The sequence below is a fragment of the Furipterus horrens genome, unplaced genomic scaffold (genome assembly GCF_987537825.1).
Source record: "Furipterus horrens unplaced genomic scaffold, mFurHor1.1.pri manual_scaffold_4, whole genome shotgun sequence".
NCBI lineage: Eukaryota > Metazoa > Chordata > Mammalia > Chiroptera > Furipteridae > Furipterus > Furipterus horrens.
The window spans coordinates 185232719-185253351 of record NW_028327174.1 but is presented as its reverse complement, the minus strand read 5'-3'; the positions used below and the strand labels follow the sequence as shown (position 1 = coordinate 185253351).

At 38.0% G+C, this 20633-nt stretch overlaps 1 protein-coding gene and 1 pseudogene across 1 annotated transcript in view; both read left to right on the top strand.

The window, feature by feature from the left end:
• The window catches only part of SVEP1 (sushi, von Willebrand factor type A, EGF and pentraxin domain containing 1), a 164422-nt gene that overhangs the window by 78269 nt on the left and 65520 nt on the right, over window positions 1-20633 (top strand). The window contains exons 13-24 of the mRNA XM_090274555.1: window positions 465-586; window positions 2536-2644; window positions 3441-3605; window positions 4126-4359; window positions 6498-6659; window positions 7940-8101; window positions 12920-13081; window positions 13479-13570; window positions 14785-14881; window positions 16468-16581; window positions 19000-19113; window positions 19839-20040. Of these exons, the coding sequence (XP_090130681.1) occupies window positions 465-586; window positions 2536-2644; window positions 3441-3605; window positions 4126-4359; window positions 6498-6659; window positions 7940-8101; window positions 12920-13081; window positions 13479-13570; window positions 14785-14881; window positions 16468-16581; window positions 19000-19113; window positions 19839-20040 (1735 nt within the window). The remainder of the gene's footprint in view (window positions 1-464; window positions 587-2535; window positions 2645-3440; window positions 3606-4125; window positions 4360-6497; window positions 6660-7939; window positions 8102-12919; window positions 13082-13478; window positions 13571-14784; window positions 14882-16467; window positions 16582-18999; window positions 19114-19838; window positions 20041-20633) is intronic.
• LOC150013538 (non-histone chromosomal protein HMG-14 pseudogene) lies at window positions 16686-17771 on the top strand (annotated as a pseudogene).

Sequence of the window (20633 nt, the reverse complement as noted above, 5' to 3'; positions counted from 1 at the left end):
AATTTCTCCAAGGACAAATTTGTCTCTGTGAAATTACATTTTCAAGAAATATAATTTCACATAATAGAAAAAATTTAAATGTCTGTTGGTTGAAAATACCTAAACATATATGTTTTAAATTTAAATAAACATGAAATATAATATATTTGATCCAGCTATGATTTTTCCCAGGAATATAATGAAAACAATTTTTATCTTATTTTCTTAAACGACTGGAAGGTAAAGAAGAACTTACCTAAGCAAATCTGTCACCTGGTACCTGGGTCCAGAGCTTGTTTGGCTTGTATTTGATTTATTATGATTAATTAATGCCTAAAAATTTTCCTTTCCTGACATCCCTTGTTTTTATTACAATCTAACAAATCATATTAGAGTTTAAATGCTAAGTTACAGTTATTTTATGGAAGGTTAAATAGCTCTTTTAAAAACACTGACCAACTGAAGCTGTTTTTTCCATTTTCCAGTAAAACGTTTTGCAAACCATGGGTTCAAGTCCTTTGAGATGCTGTACAAAGCAACTCGTTGTGATGACACGGATCTGTTGAAAAAGTTTTCAGAAGCATTTGAGACGACCCTGGGGAAAATGGTATGTTGTTGGTACTCCTTCATTGTTTGTCGTATTTTAAAGGATGCTGCTGAGCTTTGCAGAGACTCTCTGGGTCTTATCCTAATGATTTCCTTCTTCTTTGTGATCCAGACTTGCTCCTAATATTTAGAATTATTCATAGGTATTATTCATAGGTATAACTCACTTCTGGAGTGAATTATAAGTAAATCTGTATTAAAAAGTTTTAAATTTTTTGAAACACTCTGAGTCACAAAGTCAGAGAAGCTTAGGGTCCCTGTGGCTTGAGAATGCCTGCTTTAGCATTTAAAGTATGACAAAAATGCCAGTGTAGACTGTATTTCTTTTATGATGAGCTAATTGAACATTTAAGGATTTTCTTTTTCATGCGTTTTTTGTGTAGGACTCTTTCAGTGGTTACAGAAAAGCAAAACAATATATTTAACTGTGTTGAGCATCTTGAAGGCCCCAGAAGTGCTCTCTACATAACTTGTGCTAACAGAGTGGGTAGCTTAGACTGTGGATCGATTCTGAAAGTAGATTGAGCAGTCATAACCGACTTGACGTAGACTGTGAGGGAAAGAGCAGTCAAGAGGGCAAGAGGACAGGAACATAGATGCAGGAGTGGGTACACGTGGTGGAAGTGTATGAAGAAGGATCATTTCTGACTTCCCTTTTACCAGTGAAAAATGATGTAGAATAATGATCTTAGAAAGGCTGGGGAGGAATTGTTGGAAGTTTAAGAAAAGATGGTATAAAAGAATTTTCGAGGAAAACATAAATGAATATACTAAAGAAATGTTGAGGGATTGGCAGTAAGCAGGGTTGTGTTTCTCTCAAGTTATAACTGACCACATAGGTGCAAGTGTGGAGAAAGCAGAGCTCTTAGTTTATTGTTTAACTCGACAAATACGTTGAGGAGGGTGCTTGCAAGGGAGGGGTTCACGTGGATGGACCATGGAATCTAAGATGGGTGACTGACGAAGTGAAGACATCGGGGGCTGGGGGCCATTGAAGAGGTGTTAGGATCGATGAGTTATAAAGGCTGAGGTCAAAGAACTGATGGATTCCTGGGAGGAGAAGAGGGTGCAGTTACTGGTAATGATGAGGTCCGAGGGTGTGACCTCAAGAGTAAGTGACGAAGTAAGGCTGGATGACAAGAGGCAGTGAGAAGCCAAGGGGATGGAAGAATCAGCTAGGTGGATGTAGAAATCACCAAGAATTAGAACAGGGGCAGTTACTGAATGTTCTTGCAATGGGGATGGGAGGGACTCAGAACGGAGGAAGGCTGCAGATGACAGCCACAGTTGGGGCAATGTGTACCTGCTTGATTGCCTACATTTCAGAACTGTGAGGCACAAGACGATGCACATTCTGAAAACAGCAGTGAGGAGTAAGGCAGACACCCTTCCACCTCCAGGCCCACCACTGACACACAGCACGATATACAGATGATGCGTTATAGACTTCTACGTCTCAAATCAATATCACCCCAATGCATTCATTAAAAAAAGGAAAGATAAGAAAACTGGAAAGTCAGGTTCCATGGAGAGCAAAGGTGAAGGGAACATAAAAGAGGAGGTTCAAAAATTGGTAGGAGATGTGCTGATGACTGACTGAGCTTCAGAGGGCACAGAGGCAGGTTTTGACTTGGGAGAGGGGTGGGGGCCAGGGTCAGAGAAAAAGGATCTAAAGAGATGTGAGCTAACAGTTCAGAGACAAGAGATATCCCAGGATTCCTGGGGCTTTTGTGGGAAGTGACATAAACAGAGAGAAGAGGCAGGAGAGGAATCCCCGTGGTTCACATGGAGTTAGAGGAGGGAGGGAAAGGGGTGGAACAGGGTCAGGCGTCTTTTTAAGAACAGGCAGAGCTCCAAGCACCCCTCCCTCCTACTGACGGAGACGTGAAGGCCAAGGCACACAGAGATGTGAATTGCTTTTTGTCCTCTTCATTTTTTTTTTATTCGCAGGTCCCGTCATTTTGTAGTGACGCTGACGACATCGACTGCAGACTGGAGGATTTGACCAAAAAATACTGCCTTGAATATAATTATGATTATGAAAATGGCTTTGCAATTGGTAATTAAATTATTTCATGTTGGTAGTTTGCAAGACTAATCTGCAAAATAAGAAAATAATTTTAGAAGAGTAGGACAAACTAGAAAAATGAACTTTTATTAATTTTCCCCTCAAGTTATTTTTAGATGATTGGATAATTTGATACTGTGCTTAATGATCTCTATGGGTATATTAAACTTGGGGTATCAAATAAATTATTGTGAACTCTTAGGTAAAACTCATCAGGATGATAAAAACTAAGAAAACCACATCAAGCAGCCACGATCTGGATCCATATAGTTGATCACAGTGATTCTGAGGGCATCTAAAAAGTCTCACCTATCCATGTTGCCTCCAGCATAAATAAATATATGTTGCCTTCAGAAACTATGCAGATATCTTGAATAATCTTCATAAAAGGATATCTGTTTATGTGCATCACGTTCATAAAGCTGATTTTTTTTTAGTGGAGCAAACCCTGAAGGGAAATAGGAATTGATCAAAATTCTGCCATTAACCACCCCCGCCCCAATTTATCTCGAAAGCTAATTAACTATCAAGTCAAAGGTAGAATGGTTGAAATGCCTATGTATCTCCATAAAGACTTTCCTTTCTACTTTTAGTGTAATTATTGGTCATCTAAATTCAATACAAAGTGTCTAAAAAGTATGAGATTACAGATGAAATTCTCTATGCAGTGCATATGGGTCATTGAAGCAGGAGTCAAGGGTACTGGAGATGTGGCTTAACCTTTGAAGCTACATGCTGATAAAGATGCAACTGCAGAACCCTTTGTTTCTCTGCCCCAAATGCCCAGGACCAGGTGGCTGGGGGGCAGCTAATCGGCTAGATTACTCTTACGATGACTTCTTGGACTCTGTGCAAGAAACCCCCACGGGTGCCGGCAAAGCCAGATCTTCACGGATTAAGAGAAGTGCCCCATTAACTGACCACAAAGTTAAGTTAATTTTTAACATCACAGGTAAGGACAAACTGTCTATGTGGAAGAATAATATTATGTGAAATTCTTGATTGCAGACCTACTTTTCAAATCTCTGTCGGTTATCATTAGGAAATAAATGACCCTGGAACTGAAAATTAGGGAGGGCACGGTCCCTTGGGTCTTGTGATTTTTTTGCAATTTAATATCAGAGATGTCTGTTATAGTTCTGACAGCAATAAACACCCCGCTTTGTATTCATCTTGCCATGATGAACTAAGGCACACTTTTAAAAAACAAGAATACACAAGAATTTAATGCACTGTAATGAAGAACTCTGCAGAAAGGTGATTCAGATCCAGTAGAAAGCATTAAAACGATTGTGCTGTTCTTAATATTACCTATGTACTCATTGCTTAGTAAGTAGTGGTTGGGCTTAAGTTTATTTCTCCTGGAAGACCTTTTATATGCCGTTTCTTTTAGGTAAAAACCAAGTATGAATGAGTCCCTGAAATATCGTGTGTGTGTGTTATGTTTTATTTTGTCTTTGTTTTTATCTTAGCTAGTGTGCCTTTACCTGATGAAAGAAATGATACCATTGAATTGAAAAACCAGCAACGACTCATAAATACCTTGGAAACTATCACAAATCAATTGAAAAGGACCCTTGACAAGGAGCCCCTGTATTCCTTTCAGCTTGCATCTGAAATACTTGTAGCTGATAGCAACTCGTTAGAGACAGAAAAGGCTTTCCTCTTCTGCAGACCAGGCTCGGTGCTCAGAGGCCGCATGTGTGGTAAGACTTTGCCCTGCAATCATAAATAGTTGCTACAGGTCTGGTCAGGAGGCTCCGTTGGTTGGAGTGTCATCCCATACACTGGAAGGTTGTGGGTTCAATTCCTGGTCAGGATATGTACAGAAAGCAACCAATCAATGTTTCTCTCTCTCCCTTCCTTCCTCTCTCTCTAAAAATCAATAAACTTATCCTCAGGTGAGAATTAAAAACATATGTGTGTGTGTGTGTGTGTATACACACACATACATATTAATATATATATGTATTTTATATATGTATATACATATATTGCATTAAATGAGATGAGTAAATCCATTTTACAATTATAATGGGATATTGAAGTAAAACATACATTTTGCTATTGTTGTGTGGTTGTTACTAATATTTTGTCTCAAAGGTCTAAATAACCACTATTGATTAGGACAAGAAAACTGTTTTAGATGAGGAATTCCAATCCTAGTTCTATTCAACGATCTTTAGACTTCACAGCTTTCAGGAGCAGCCCCGATAACTAATAGTTTTTGACCACTTCTCTGTGCTGGCTTAACAAGATGAAACCTCTCATGTTTAATGCTGTTTAGCAGCTCTGTGACGTGCCATTGTGATGAAGCACATTGTACAGATGAGAAAAACTGAAGCCAGTGAGGCTAAGAACTTACCCAGTAAGTCTAAATCCATTAAGATAATAGATGCTGTTGCTGAGATTGCCACTCAGGCAGCCAACACCAAATTCACACAGCACGAAATTAATCATATTAAAGTGTACCGTTCAGGGGTACACTGATAATGTTGTTGAACCATCACCTCCATCATAGTTCCCAAACATTTTCATTACCCCCCAAAAGGAGACCCTGCACCCATTAAGCAGTCACTCCCCAATCTACTTCCCCCAGCCCCTTAACTTCTAACTCCTATTCTAAGCTGCAATGATCTAGTTCCATTACAGCCTGTTCCCCAAATAAGTCACCATGTATAAATAGCAGATCTCCTCTAACCAAACTCTTTACACTCAACTGAACCAGATGATATGCATCTTCGTTTCATCTCTCTGTAGGTGAGGGATCTTGTATCCCGGTCAGAAAATGTTCCTCAACAGTTTATAGTGCTATCCCCAGAACTCACTTGGGTTTTTCATAGTGAGATCAGTTTAGCCCAACAAAAGCACTAAAATTGTCATTCTGAGCCTGCTCCTGTTTCCTTGTGAGAAAAGATCAGGAATCGCCTTAAGCAGCATTCCACATTTCTCTCGTGTGGTCTTCAGACTACCCGGGCCAACATCACCTGAAGTACTTGCTGCAATGCATTGCGACCCAGGCCCCACCCAGAACGAATGTATCTGGCATTTGGGGGGGGGGGGGGCAGAGCGTTAGAATCTGCATTTTAGTTAGTTCCTAGGATATTCTTACACACTCGAACACCTCAGAATCACCTCACTACTAATTTCAAGCATCCTCTCTATAATAATGCTACCTTTGCTAGGAGCCTTTCATGTTCCACTTTGGTCTCAGAAGTTCGGAATCACTCCAAGCCTGGCCAATAGTACACCAAATCTTTGAGGAAGGAAGGTCCTCAAATTAGCCTTTTTCCTTGAGGCTGTGGCTCTGAGGATGCCTCACACTTGGCTTCAGTGAACAGGAATTCTTGCAGGCAGAGACAAGGGTCTACCTAACTCACCTGTTTTAGGCTCACCCCTTTGCCTCTTTTTGTCTCTAGAAGTGACGCTGTCTAATGGACAAGCGTTCCATTTCATCGGAGGAACAGCAGAACGTTTCTCAATATCTCAGAGCCTCAAATTAACCTAAACGTTCATAGTTTTATCCTGTTCGGCAGCCTTTTCTTGGTTAGCTGTGTGTTTTTCCCCTGCACGATCAGGCTTATCCAAGCTTTCACACACGCTCTGAAGTCCCCATGATATAAACCCTGAGATGGGCAAACAAGAGTTTGCATTTTCTCAAAAACAAATCTGCTGTTTGTTTCTAGGACTGCATTTCTGGAAGGTTTATCCTGGGAGTAAACCTCCGGCAGACTACCTGGAAGCAGGCTTTATTACCGCCCCCCCCCTTTAAGAAGAAAGGAAGCTGAGGGTGCCCTTGCTGTTGTTTACCATGGTCTGTGTTTCCTGTTTGTTTTCTCTTCAGTCAAATGCCCTCTGGGAACCTATTATTCCCTGGAACGGTTTGGCTGTGAAAGCTGTTTGATGGGATCTTATCAAGATGAAGAAGGGCAACTGGAGTGCAAACTCTGTCCAGCGGGGACCTACACCGAATATCTCCACTCGAGAGACAGCTCGGAATGTAAAGGTAGAGGCCACCTGCACAGCGTGCACACCAGAAGCCTGAATTTTGTCTCCAGTGATGGAGTCTAGATGATAAGTAGGATGAAATGAGAGCATCACCGAAAGCCACTGCATTTCTTTACCTTTTCTTTCTTTCAATTATAAAATATTACCTGAGTATTTCCCATATTTGAAAGAAGTCCATTTATCTTTGTTTGGGGAACATTCTGTTGCTCTAAGTCAAACTCCACTGTCAATAATTCCAATCCACATTCACCAACTAGCCTGGATTTTTTCACTGAATCTCATGTTATTTGGTGGGAAGGATTTTCATAACACTTAGCCATCATTAAGTTGCTTTTTTGTTAGAACAGTATTTGGCTTGATGAGAGCAATTCTCTATTTACTTGGAAATTTATAACTACAGAGACAACGTGCGTGTATTCTTGCTACTAAATATAATAGTCGGTATTTTCAAAATATTTTACTGTTATTCTCAAGAAACACTTTTGAAGGAAACATTCTCTTTCCTAATCAAAGTTATAGCAAGACACACCTAAAAGAAGGACCTTCAAAACCGGGCCTCCTTGCTGTTGTTGCAAATGCGCGTGTGAATGCTCATTGGCAAAGAGAAACTCAAGAGCAGTCCTGGGTGGTTGGAAGTGCCCTTTCTGTGGAAGACAAGGGCAAAAGGGAAGGACAGCACACTTGGGTCAGGGACTCTGGCCCTGACTCCTCTACTCCAAAACCGTTGCAATGAATTTTAGAGAGTTGCTTAATTGACCTCCCTGGGCCTGATGCTAAGAATCTCTTTACTTTCTACTCCTCCAGCCCTCCAATGAAATAATGACTGTAGGTAGGAGGAGGTAGGAGGGTCAGTTTGTAAATAGAGTGACCAAGGTGCCAGCTTAGTTATGAGGCTCTAGCCCAATTTGGGGTTTTGTGTCTGTCAAGAGCACCGTGTACAAGCTGAGAACTTGTACAAGAACCGGTTCCCCCATGCTAACTTGTTCTTCGGATAGTGACATTCTGAGATGCAGATTTCTAATTTCACTCAAAAACTACTTACTGACACTTCTATGTATTAAGCACTGTGCTGGGTAATAACAGAAGTAACTGGAAACAAGTCAAAAACTTGCTAGTATACACAAGCATGAGTGTTTCAATACTATGTCTATGCTTGGAGTTCATGTCCTTCATTCTGTCCTGAATAAATTAAAATGCAGACAACCCTATCCGGCACAGTGCTAGTTTCTTTATAGCTTAATGTCATCATTATTAACCACATTACATTTTTCTCTCCAGCTTTTTGTAAACAAGGCACCTACTCATCGAATGGGCTTGAGACTTGTGAATCGTGTCCACTGGGAAGTTATCAGCCAGACTCTGGTGCCCGGAGCTGCCTCCCGTGTCCAAAAAACACTTCAACCGTGAAAAGAGGAGCCGTGGACATTTCTGCTTGTGGAGGTTATCAAAGCCTTACTCACTGATATTTCTTCAAACCTGCTAGGTTCTATGCATGGAGAGGTGGCATATTTTCAGCAAAACCGTATGTCTGCTGTATGCAATGAATGTAAATAACTGCCTCTTCATAGAGTGTTTCCTTTTATTCAGCCAGCCAATACTTAAGTGAAAACTAGGAATGAAGTTAAGGTCAGCCTATTACCAGAAGTTCCAAAAAGGGCAACTACTTTGCAAAATCAAACTGGATTAAAAATTTAAAGTTGTAGTCCTCACTCTGCTAAATCATAGAACAAAAGCAGCATGCCTGGTTGCAAGATGACTTTTTTTTTAAATTGTGTATTCTCATTCTCTACAACCTTATTTAAAAACATAAGGTCTGTGGCAATCTAAAAATTAAAAAGCTATTCCCTTATTGAATAAGTGATATTTTTAAGAAGCCAATCTGCTGGTTCCCTGTTTCTCTCAAGCTACATACACACACAGACACACACCCTTCCACCCTAATTGCATATCAGTTATATATACATCTGCATTTAATTAGAGACCAATATTCCTAGAAAACGTCTGCTTAGGACTTTTGGGTGTAGTAGCGGGCAGGGAAGTGTCCAGCATTGCATCTTGGGAAATGTAGTCCTCATAAATGGAGTGCTACAGGGAAAATATACTACAGTATTTTTTTATATATATTCCATCTGTTAAAATTATCTTAGTCTGGTAGGATGAGAGCAGATGAAAGTCTGTTAGACCTGAGGAATTGGACAAGTAGTATTTGTCAACCTAATGTTTCAATGAAGAGCTGAAAATTTAACTAGGACCTAATTGAAACTCATAAACTATGTCTGTTGTGTAATACCAGCTTTGGAATTGTTTTTATTCGAAGTCAAACAAGGTTTCACATTATGGTTGAAATAGATCTATCAGAGACTCTTGTTTTGGCACTATACAAACTGATTTGGGGAGAAAGTCGGCAGTAAAAGTTTCTCTCTCTCTTTATCCAACCACAAAAGCAACTAGGATTTTTACAGTAAAACAAGTTTGAATTCGACAGTTTTTTTTTCCTTTAGCTTTCCAAGTAAGCCCTAGGGCTTGTCTAATACCAAATTATTTCAATTAAATAATTGTAATTTTCAGAAAGTCTCCGAACTTCTGGTAACTGGCCTATTTATCCTCATATTCCTAGCACAAGTGTAACCACATTCTGTTTGTCATGAGTGAAAATTGGAAATAACAGAACTCAACACTCTTCCCTATGGTGCTGGAAAAACACCATTTTACTTTAAACTTAAATTTGTATGAGTTTTTAAATGGTCCCTTATACATTTTTTTCTTCGTTTTCAATATACTCTTTTCTTTCTTTTTTTCTTTCTTTCTCTCTCTACTTCCCTCCCTCCCTCTTTCTTTCCTTTTTCTTTATTTGCTCTCTTTCTGCTTTGATTTATGGGCATGTTGGACAGTTTATCTTATTTTTTCCTAAGATACTACATTTTACATTCTTTAGCATGTTGAACTTAAAATATCTTTCATCAATATAGCGATTATATTTAAGTATATTACTATGTTAAAGTAATATTACATGCTTTATACATTTCATCTTTTATCACTTTTTTATTAAATTTCTTTTACCACTTCTTAGGCTATTAAATATCCTTAGGTCTGTGATTACAGATCAGGAATCTGAATTGTTTTTTTAATGATTCTTAGCTGAAGAATAAGCCTCCTACATGTGATTTTTTGGGTGATGGTGTTGTTTACATATGGTCCCACAGGAGCAGGAAGAGGATGGTGACATTTCTGACCCACATCCTCTAGGATGAAGTTCAAAGAGACTCAGAATGAGTCTTTGACCTCTGACCTTGTCCTAGGAAACCCATTTAAAAGGCAAAACCTACCTGGCTCCAGGGCTATATGCATTGTCCTTAACACTATCAGGGACAGACCTTTGGGTCACACTTTTCTCTGATCATTTCATTGCTTTATTTTTATGTTATTCTGTTTTAATATCACTTTTGGCATACTTAGAATTTTTTCTCTCTCTTCAGTAGAAGAGATGAGGCAGATTTTGTTTCATTTTCTTGACTCAGAAACTAGTTTCTTTGGCCAAGATTCAAAATGAAACTTTCTCCTTTCTTTTCTTATGCCATTAATCCATTAGAAACTGCATAGGTATATGTATATATGTATGTGTGCATGTGTGTTTAATGCTGTATTATGTACTAGATAGTGCTATTATTGTACATAATAATACCTGTCTGTCCCTGGAATGTAATTTAAACTAATTCTCACATAAAAATTTATTTTACACTTTCTGTGCCCAAAAGTAAAGTATAAACAATACAACATCTTCGCTGTTTTGAGATGCCAACTGGCTTATTGACTTTTAATCTTAAAGTTTTATTACTATTATATCTTAGTATAATTTTTGACATTCTCTAAGTTTTTAAGGCCATAGTCCTTTCTTTTAGGGTGAGATTGTACTGAAAACAATTATATGTAAAAATAAAAAGTTTAATTTACTATAACATCTTGGGTTTTAATGACAGAATTTATATTTTTACCAGTGAAAGATTTGTACTTTCAATTAGCTACTTTAATTAGTTGTTTAGAAGATACTTTTTCTAAACAGGCAATTATTTTTGGAAACTTGAGATTCAGAAAACCCATTATGAACTCAACAAGTTTATACGTACTATGTTTATGCAAAGCCCTCTCTAGAACTCTGAGATTTAGCAACAAAGAGTAGATTAATTTATCCTTGGTGAGAAAAGATACTCATAGTTTAGAACTTTTCATAACCCTGGCTGGTGTGGCTCAGTGGATTGAGTACTGGCCTGTGAACCAAAGGGTTGCCAGTTCAATTCCCAGTCAGAGCACATGTGTGGATTGCAGGCCAGACCCCTGATTGGGGGTGTGCGAGAGGCAACCACACGTTGATGTTTCTCTCCTTCTCTTTCTCCCTCCCTCCCTCTCTCTAAAAATAAATAAAATATTTTAAAAATCAATTAATTAAATAAAACTATTTATGAATGTAACAAATATAGCCACAAGAAATATTTTCTTCTAATAGGCATTCTTATTTATATTTTCTGCCATCACTCGATTTGACTCCTTTTTGTTCATTGGGTATGTAAACAACTCTTATACAAAAGATTTGGCTGGCTTTTTCTACTTAAGAACTTTAATCTAACCATCTTTTGATTATCACAACCACTTTATTGCTTATGTATTGTTGACTGTCATACCAACAAAAAAGAGATACTTTACTTGAAGTATCCTGCTCCCTCGAGCCTCAGGTGCATCTCTATTGTAACCATATTGCTAATTATTCCTGTTGTATTAACTTTTATAACCAAAAAACCAAAACCTAAATAAGTAGGTTGATATCCTAAATAGCTACAATCTATGTTCCATCTTCTATACTTAAATTTATGCAGACAAGTCTTCATAATTTTAGTAGTTTTCTGTTTATAATGGCTTAAGGACTCACACAAATGTTACCAGTTCACACAGGAAAGAACACACTCCACCTGAATGCATGTTTGGGTCCCAGTCTAAAACCCCAACCCAAGGAATCAGTCATCAATGATCTATCCGTCTGTCCCTCTGCCAAATGCAACCAAAATGTTTTGGAGAAAAATTAGGCACATATTATGTTTGAGGCTATTTTCTTATTTGGCTAATATTCTACCAATTATTGGTGAGAGTTTCAGATTTGGTTAACAATATTCAAATTTTTCTTCAATGTTGTATACAAAAAGCATGTCTAAGACAAAATGACATTAAAAGGTTTAAAAATAAAAGACCCACACGCACACATATGACAAATATAGAAAAGAAATAAGAAAATTTCTGATAGACATTTTTTAAAAAATAACTTTAGCCATGACTGGTGTGGCCCAGTGGGTTTGGCATAGTTCCCACAAACCTAAAGGTCATGGGTTCAATTCCTGGTAAGGGCATGTGCCTGGGTTGCAGGCTAGGACCCCAGTCGGGAGCATGCAAGAGGCAACCAATCAATGTTTTTCTCCCTCTCTTTCTTTCTCCCTTCCCCTCACTCAAAAATAAATAAATAAAATCTTTTAAAAAATTTTAAATAAAATAAAAAAGCGAATTTATTCATCATCAAAATGCAAATTAAAATAACAGTACAAATCTATTTTCACCTTCAAATCAGAAAAAAAATCTAATAATCATAATGCTGATGAGCATGCAATAAGAAGAGAATTTTCATACACTGCTCATGGAACTGTAAATTGGAACATTTTTTTAATGATTTGGCATTGTGTATTAATAGCTTTAAATTTTTCATGACGTTAGATCTAACTAGTCACCTCAAATTCAACTGTAATCCCAAGGAAATAACTGGAGCTATATACAAAATTTATGTAGAAAATTTTATGTCAGCATTACTTATAATAGCAACAAATAGGATCAATTTAAATGTGCAGTAGTAGAAGACGTTAGATCAATTATGGTCTGTCAATGGAATTAATATTTTTCATTTATTCAAAACCATGTTACTTATTAATTTGGGGAATGATTTTGGAAATTATTTGGGAAATGCTCATGATACAATGTTAAGTAGAAAAATCAGAATACAATATTATATGGCCAATTTGAATTTTTATTGAATTTATGTCTGTTAAAGACAGGAAGGAAAAACAAAACATTTATCTCAGTGAATAAAGTGATCTGGGTATTAAATATGCACAAGAGAACTTATTAGCAATTCAGTGGCCTTCTTACAACCAAAGATTATTTCATGTCTTTTAAATATAGGCCGTGTTACTTCAGTGCACAAATAGCTTGTTTTTACCTTTGCAGTACCTTGTCCACTAGGAGAATTCTCTCGATCTGGGTTAAAGCCCTGTTACTCTTGTCCTCAAGACTACTACCAACCTGATGCAGGGAAGTCCTTCTGCTTAGCTTGTCCCTTCTACGGAACTACAACCTTCACTGGTGCCACGTCCATCACAGATTGCTCCAGTAAGATGATGTATTTTATATCTATATAGCCCTGTGTTGGAGATCTTAGCTTATCTCTGTGGTAGCTGCAATTCTGAATATTAACAGTCTCAGTGATTTTGGGGTATCTAGACTTGTTAAATTGTCCCCTCGATGTCTTTTTGATGACAGTGACTCAAAGATTCTTAATTTGGGAATGGTGAACTAAATAACTTCCAATTTCTAAGAGTCCAGAATTAAATGACATATCCCATCCATCTCTCTGTTTTCTTTTTTAATATTACTAAAACTAAATATGTGTGGTTTTGCCTACTCTGAGAACCAGAATCTTGACCATAGTATTTAAATAGTCTATGTATTGGCAATATCTACCACATAATAATATGTTCCTCTAATATTTTCCCATTAATTGTATTAGGTTTTGGCTCAACTTTCTCGGCAGCAGAGGAAAGCATAGTGCCCCGTACTTCTCCTGGGCATATCAAAAACAAGTATGAAGTCAGCAGTCAGGCAAGTCTATTTTCTACCTATAAAGTTTTCTCTAGTGGAATGTTTGGAAAACAATTTGTCATTATACATGCCACACAAAGGAAAATCACCAGAGTTGAAACTTTAACTAATCAAGACTCATAAATACTATCGATGAATAATTATATCTACTTATGAATTCTAATAATAACTTTCCAAAAATTCATCATCAGAAGTTCTAAGTACCAAAAGTGGAATTTTTTTTCCAAGCAATGTCTGGCATAGAGAATATGTATATATAGAAAGGCTTTTTTATTGTTTTGTTTTGTTTTTAATAGAGGAAAGGAGGGAGGGAGGAAAGAGAGAGAGAAACATTGATTTGTTGTTCCTGGTTAGTTCTGTATGCGCCCTGACCAGAGATGAAACCAGCAACCTTGGCATGGGAGGATGACACTCTAACCAACTGAGCCACCTGGCCAGGGCAGGTCATGGGGAGCCTTTTGATTCACTAATAATTAACTTACCATAAGCATAACTGATCATTTGAGTTAAGGTTATTAGCCAAAGGCCTTTTCTGATTGGCAGGAAGAGTTACTCAAGTTCCATGAAAATTATTTCAAATTATTTTATCTGCAGGAAAAAACAAAAAATTATGTATTGGAGTAAAGCGTGAGTTTTAAAAAAAAATAAGCATAACTCTATGATAAACTCTTTGGCTTTAAGTATTTCTAAGGGAGATAATGAAGTTTTATTTCTTATTTCAACTTCCTATGGCCTCATCCAAACATACCGATTTGTAAGGGCTTCATAAGTCATATTTGAAACTAAGCTTAGCGGACACAGATTTCCTAAGGACTTCTAGAGCTGTAACTATCAACCCTGGAGACATATTAGAATCCACTAGTCAACTTTTTTAACTCATAATGCACAGATTCCACTCCCAAGAGATCCTGATTTAGCTGGTCTGGGTTAGGATTCTGCCCTTAATATACTTTTAAAACACCTGAGTGGATGCTAATGTGCAACCAGCATTAGGAAACACTGCTTGGTTTTAGCAGAACAGCATTCAAGAACCAGACGTATTGCCCCTGGCTGGCACCAATGTATATGCAGGCGGCAGTCCCATTAGATTGAGGGAACTCACCTGAAAACAGGAACCGGTATCGAATGTTGCAAACCTTCTAACTCCCTAGTCAAGATTACTTTGAAATGAATGGAGCATTTTGTCTGACAGATTTCTTTTCTGTCACTGGCAGGTTTTCCATGAATGCTTTTTAAACCCCTGTCACAATAGCGGAACCTGCCAACAACTTGGGCATGGCTATGTCTGTCTCTGTCCACCTGGATATACAGGTAACATAGAGGAATGCAGATATCAATGTGTTTTTCCTGTGAAATCATTGCAACTTGCAGTATCAAACTTTGGAACATTAAAAATAAACCCTGTAAGGTACATCAGGCTATATCGATGCACAAAAATTTGGTTGAACAAGATAAACCAATAGGTGAGAAAAGGTATATATATCTTACAGATGAGAGTTTTCTCTGCACATTTGGAAGAAGAATAAAGAATTGTCTTTTGGGCGAAAAAGTCACATGATATGTTACAATTTAAATTGGAATACAGTTCCAGAGGTCATGTCCAAGGTTTTATTCTAACACAAATTAAATGCCTGACATTCAACACAGAACAGATTGTCCAGCGTAAACATTTTTAAACAAACTCCAGTTTCCCTCCTTTGCTTCACACTAGTGGACGTTCTTGTTGCTTTGTTTCTATCTTTCTGAAAGTTGTGCTTAGAAACACAGTATGATTTTGGACTTGATGATGATATAGGAATTGTGTAAGAATTATGTTTTCTTGCAGTTTGGTTCACATTCTGATTCAGTTCTGTAACATAATTTTTGAGGAGAAATAAACTGCATCTTAAAATTACAATTTATTTACAGTCATTTCCTGTTTTCTTCTAGAAATTAAGTATTTGCATTTTTCTGAATTTTGTGCAACCAACATGAAATATTTCTGAGAAAAATAATATTTAAATAAAAGAATTCACCACAAAATAAGCAAAAGGAAAGTTAGGAGACAAAATATAGCCCAAGGCTCTCAAGAATATTGGTATTCTACTTATTATAGCTTGCTCGTGTGTGTGTGTTTTAATTTTAATTTTAATTTTTTAATTCCTGACATTCCATAAGAAATAATGGATCCTTTTCTAGCATTTTACAGATGAGTGGTGCTTGAGAAAGGGTATAATATAGGAGAGTGGTTCTCAAATATTGATATGCATCAGAATCCTCTGGAGGGCTTGTTAAAACAGATTGTTCATCCCTGCCCCAGAATTTATGATTCAGTAGGTCTGGGAAAAATCTGAGAATGTGAGTTTCTACCAAGTCCAAGTGGTACTGTTGCTATTGATCCAGGGACCACACTTTGAGACCCCGTGATACAGAGAAGAACATGGGTTCCAGCAGAGCTAGACCATAGGTAGCCTGTTTGCATCCTCTAGGAAGATGCCAACACACCCTAGGGCACCTGGCATGTGAGCTGAGTGAGATAGGGTAGGGTTTGTCCCCACTTCCACCCCTCAGCCGAGTGACCTTGGTAGCAAGTATATTTGACTTTATGTTTTCTACCTTGGAATTAACCAAATTCCTGGCTCCATTTTATGCCTCCAGGTCTCCCTCCCACCTCCTCCCTCTACATACACTTCCAATTTGGGGTATTTTTAAAGGATATCTTAAATCTGTTTAAAAAGAGGCAGTACCTTTATTAAATAACTATCTACATGGTAGTACTTAATGAATATTGGCTTTTTCTTTACACCACCATTCCCCATAAATTCAGATTATTGGGATAATTACCTTTTAATGTGTATGACTCTGTTTCTGGTAATCTCTCTCTCTGATTGTCCTTCAGTGTTTGGTTTACATTTTAGGCTTAAAGTGTGAAATAGACATCGATGAATGCAGCTCACTGCCCTGCCTCAACAATGGAGTTTGTAAAGACCGGGTAGGGGAATTCATTTGTGAATGTCCGTCTGGTTACACAGGTAAGGGGAAAGCTTCTTGTTTTCACAATATAAACCTTGGAATCCTTAAAGTGTCATTGCTGAAAATTAAGACCACAATGACATATCACCTCACACCTGTTAGAATGGCTGTTATCAAAAGAAAGGTAACAGTGTGGGTGAGGATGTGGAGAAAGGGGAACCCTAGTGCACTGTTGGTGGGAATGCAGACTGGTGCAGCCGCCATGGAAAACAGTATGGAGATTCCTCAAAAAGTAAAAAAATAGAAATACCACATGATCCAGTAATTCCATTTTGGGGTACCCAAAGGAAATGAAGTAACTATGCCAAAGAGAAAGCTGCAGCCCTGTGTTCATTGCAGCATGATTCCCAAGAGCCAAACTATGGAAACAAACTAAGTGCATATCAAGGGTTGGAGGAATAAAGTAAGTGTGATAGATATGGATACAGATATTATTCAGCCATAAATAAAAGGAAATCCTGTCATTTGCAACAACATGGATGAAACTCACGGGCATTATGCTAAGTGAGATAAGCCAGACAGAGAAAGATATATACTATGTGATCTCACTTCTGTGGAAACTTACAAAGCCAAACTCAGTCTGGCTCTCCAACTGCCCCCATTGCTGGTCCAAGCACCTTGGGCGGCTGGAGAAGCAGCGGCATCCAGTCAGCCCAGGTTTGCAAAGGCTCTTAGGGAGCACGGAGGCTGGCAGGCATGCACCCACCCCACAGCCGCAGCCCAAGAAGAAAGTCAGCTCTGCCTAGGGGGCAGCAAAAAGGAGATTGGCAAGGTTGTCAGCTAAACATGCTCCTGCAAAAGTGGAAACAAAGCCCAAAAAGGCGACAGGAAAGGATAAATCTGCAAACAAAAAAGTGCAGACAGGGGGGAAAAGGGGAGCAAAGGGAAAACAGGCTGAAATGGCTAACCAGGACACTAAAGAGCTACCTGCGGAAAATGAGGAGAGCCCTGCCCAGTGTGGCTCAGTCTGTTGGGTGTCCTCCCACAAAGTGAAAGGCTGCCAGTTTGATTCCCGGCCAGGACTTGTACGAGAGGCAATCAATCAATATTTCTCTGTCACATCAATGTTTCTCTCCCTCTCCTTCTCCCTCCGTTGTCCTCTCTTTAAAAGTAAATAAATAAAATCTTTAAAAATGAGAAGAGTCCAGCTCTGGATGAAGCAGGAGAGAAGGAAGCCAAGTCTGATTAATAGCATATACCCTGCCTTCTCAGTGGTCCCTGTCTCCCTTCTTGTACAATCCAGAGGAATACTTTTATCAATTATGTTGTAAATGCAAGTTTTTTAGTAGCTCTAGAAACAATTTTTTTTGATGTAAATGCTTTTTTTAAGAGGTGAAATCATTTGCTTTTTTTTTTTCCCAGAACCACTAAATAGTGGGATATTGAACGTGGGAGGCTTTGATTGTCTTGGATGTCAGCTTAACAGTCCATAGCTGGAGGCAGTTTTGACAGCCTAGAGTACAAAGCATGCTAAAGGGCAGTTTGGAGTCAGCTGAGCATTTACTGTGTCTTGAACATTTTAAATCACTTCTATTCTCATGTTTTTTGGTAGAACCGTTTCCTGAAGAAAACCACTCCTTGATCTTGGCATTCCCTGTCAGAATTTTGTGCAGTGTCTTTGGTGTGATAGTCCAGCTTTCCTAGTAACTTTGTTAGTGTACTGTGAAAGGTTGAAAATATGGTTATGTAGTAGATATGATATTAAATTGTGACGTAGTGGAGCTTTGATATAACAGCATGTCAACATTTGAAGATATTGATACGTCATCTATCAAGGAAAATTAGCCTCCAAATTTTAAGCTGGAAAGTCACTGAAATAACTGTTTAGAAAAAAATCACAACCGCATAACTACGGGTTTTTGGTACATATGTTAAGAATCGTGTACAAATTGAAATGTCTGTGTCCTTATCCTCAAAATAAGCAATGAAATCTCAATTATGAAAGAGAAAAAAGCGCTAGACTCACCAAAACAGAGAATAGGATGGTGGCAGCCAGCTCGTGGACAGGTGTATTCAGGCTATATTGTTTGAGGGTGTAAACAGGCAACGAGTAGATAAATAAGTCATATTAAAGACTCAAGAAAAAACTCAAAAAAGGGGTGAACAGCTAGCAAACAAACAATATGATTAAAAAAATTTAAACAAAATTGCACTTATCTTCTTAAGTAAAAAATGACTAGATAGTCATGGTTGTCATTTTCCATGGCATGTTGAAAATATCAAATTTCTTGCTAGAAAAATTTTATAGTTCACGGGATAGAAGAAAACATTTTATTTTGATGCATTTGGCAAAAAGAAAAAATTTTAGGAACACGTTAGCCATGATTTCCAGTTGTTCTGCTTTATACCTGAACAACTTGCTTATAAAGTATTAGTCTTAAGTTCTTCCAGCTCAAATAGTGTACGATTCTTTGCAGGTCGGCTCTGTGAAGAAAATGTAAATGAGTGTGCCTCCAGTCCTTGTTTAAATAAAGGAGTCTGCATGGATGGGTTGGCTGGCTATCACTGCGGGTGTGTGAAAGGATACATAGGTAGGTTGTTTCCATTCTCCCTACATTGTCTTAACGCCCTGCAAAGCACCACAAATGATCACATTTACTGACATTACGTATGTTAATGTTAATTTTCTTATTTTTGAGGCAATTCTCACTAAGCTATTCAGAGGTAAAAGGGGTCACATTTGCAACTGACCACTAAACAGTTAAGAAAAAAATATACTTGTGTGTGTGCTTTGTGTATTTGTAAAGAGAGACAAAGACACACAGGGAGAGAAGGCAAGAGTTTTTATGGTAAGACAGGCAGACATTCAAGAAGGAACTAGAGATAAATCATATAAGATTAGATGGCAAATGGATGCTAACTAATATGGTTAAATATATATATATATATATTTTTAATTGATGAAAAGGAAGTCCAATGAAAAGAAAATGGACAATAAAGAAAAAAATAAAGATCAAAGAAACAGAGGAAAATTTTGAAGTAAACTGTAGTTTTATTTTTAACATCATCTCAATCAGATGTCCATAACTAATGTTAGTTTCAGAAAGACATAAGGTAAAAAGAGTAGATTATCAAAAATGCAGTCCTAAAATGACTTAGAGAAGCCAGAACTCATAAAGAATGGCTCTCATACCAGTTTGGTAGGCCAGCTGCAGCCTTGGTTTAGAAGCAGAATCCTCCAAGAAGCCAACACTTGGATCATGGTTCTCCAAAGGGATTAACATTGGGGCTCTTTCTCGTCCTCCCCCTTCCCCAGGTCTGCACTGTGAAACAGAAGTTGATGAGTGCCAGTCAAGCCCATGCTTAAATAACGCAGTCTGTGAAGACCAGGTTGGGAGGTTCTTGTGCAAATGCCGCCCTGGATTTTGGGGTACCCGGTGTGAAAAGAACATCGATGAGTGTCTCAGTCAACCATGCAAAAATGGAGCTACCTGTAAAGATGGTGTCAATAGCTTCAGGTAAAAGACTAAGTCTGGGTCTTTCCACTCTTTTTATTTACTTAACTCTTCAGTCACTCTGTAGTCTTTATGGAGTATTATTTGGAGTTGCAACTCAGCCATTCCCAAATTCTAGCCCAGCGATAGGCTACAGTAGAATCTCCCCACCACTTGAGGTTCTGATTCACTAAGCCTAGTATAGAGTCTATAATTTTAAAATAGGCAAACTATGTGGTTTAAATTCACCAATGATTGTGGTGCACAGCCGGAATTGGAAACTGCTGTTCTATACAGTCATGCCTCAGTATCCATGGGGAATTCGTTCCAGGACCCCTGCAGATACCAAAATCCATGGTTGCTGAAGTCCCTTCTATAAAATGGCCCAGTACTTGCATATAACCTGCGTACATCCTCCCATATACTTTAAATGGTTTGTAGATTACAATACCTATTACAATGTAAATGCTATGTAAATACGTAGTTGCTATACAATATTCCATCAGTTACCGCGGGTATTACGTTCTAGCCACCCCCTGTGATAAGTGAAAATCTGTGAAGTAGGAACCTTACATTTATTTTAGTATTTATATATATTTTAAGGCTTTATAAACCAT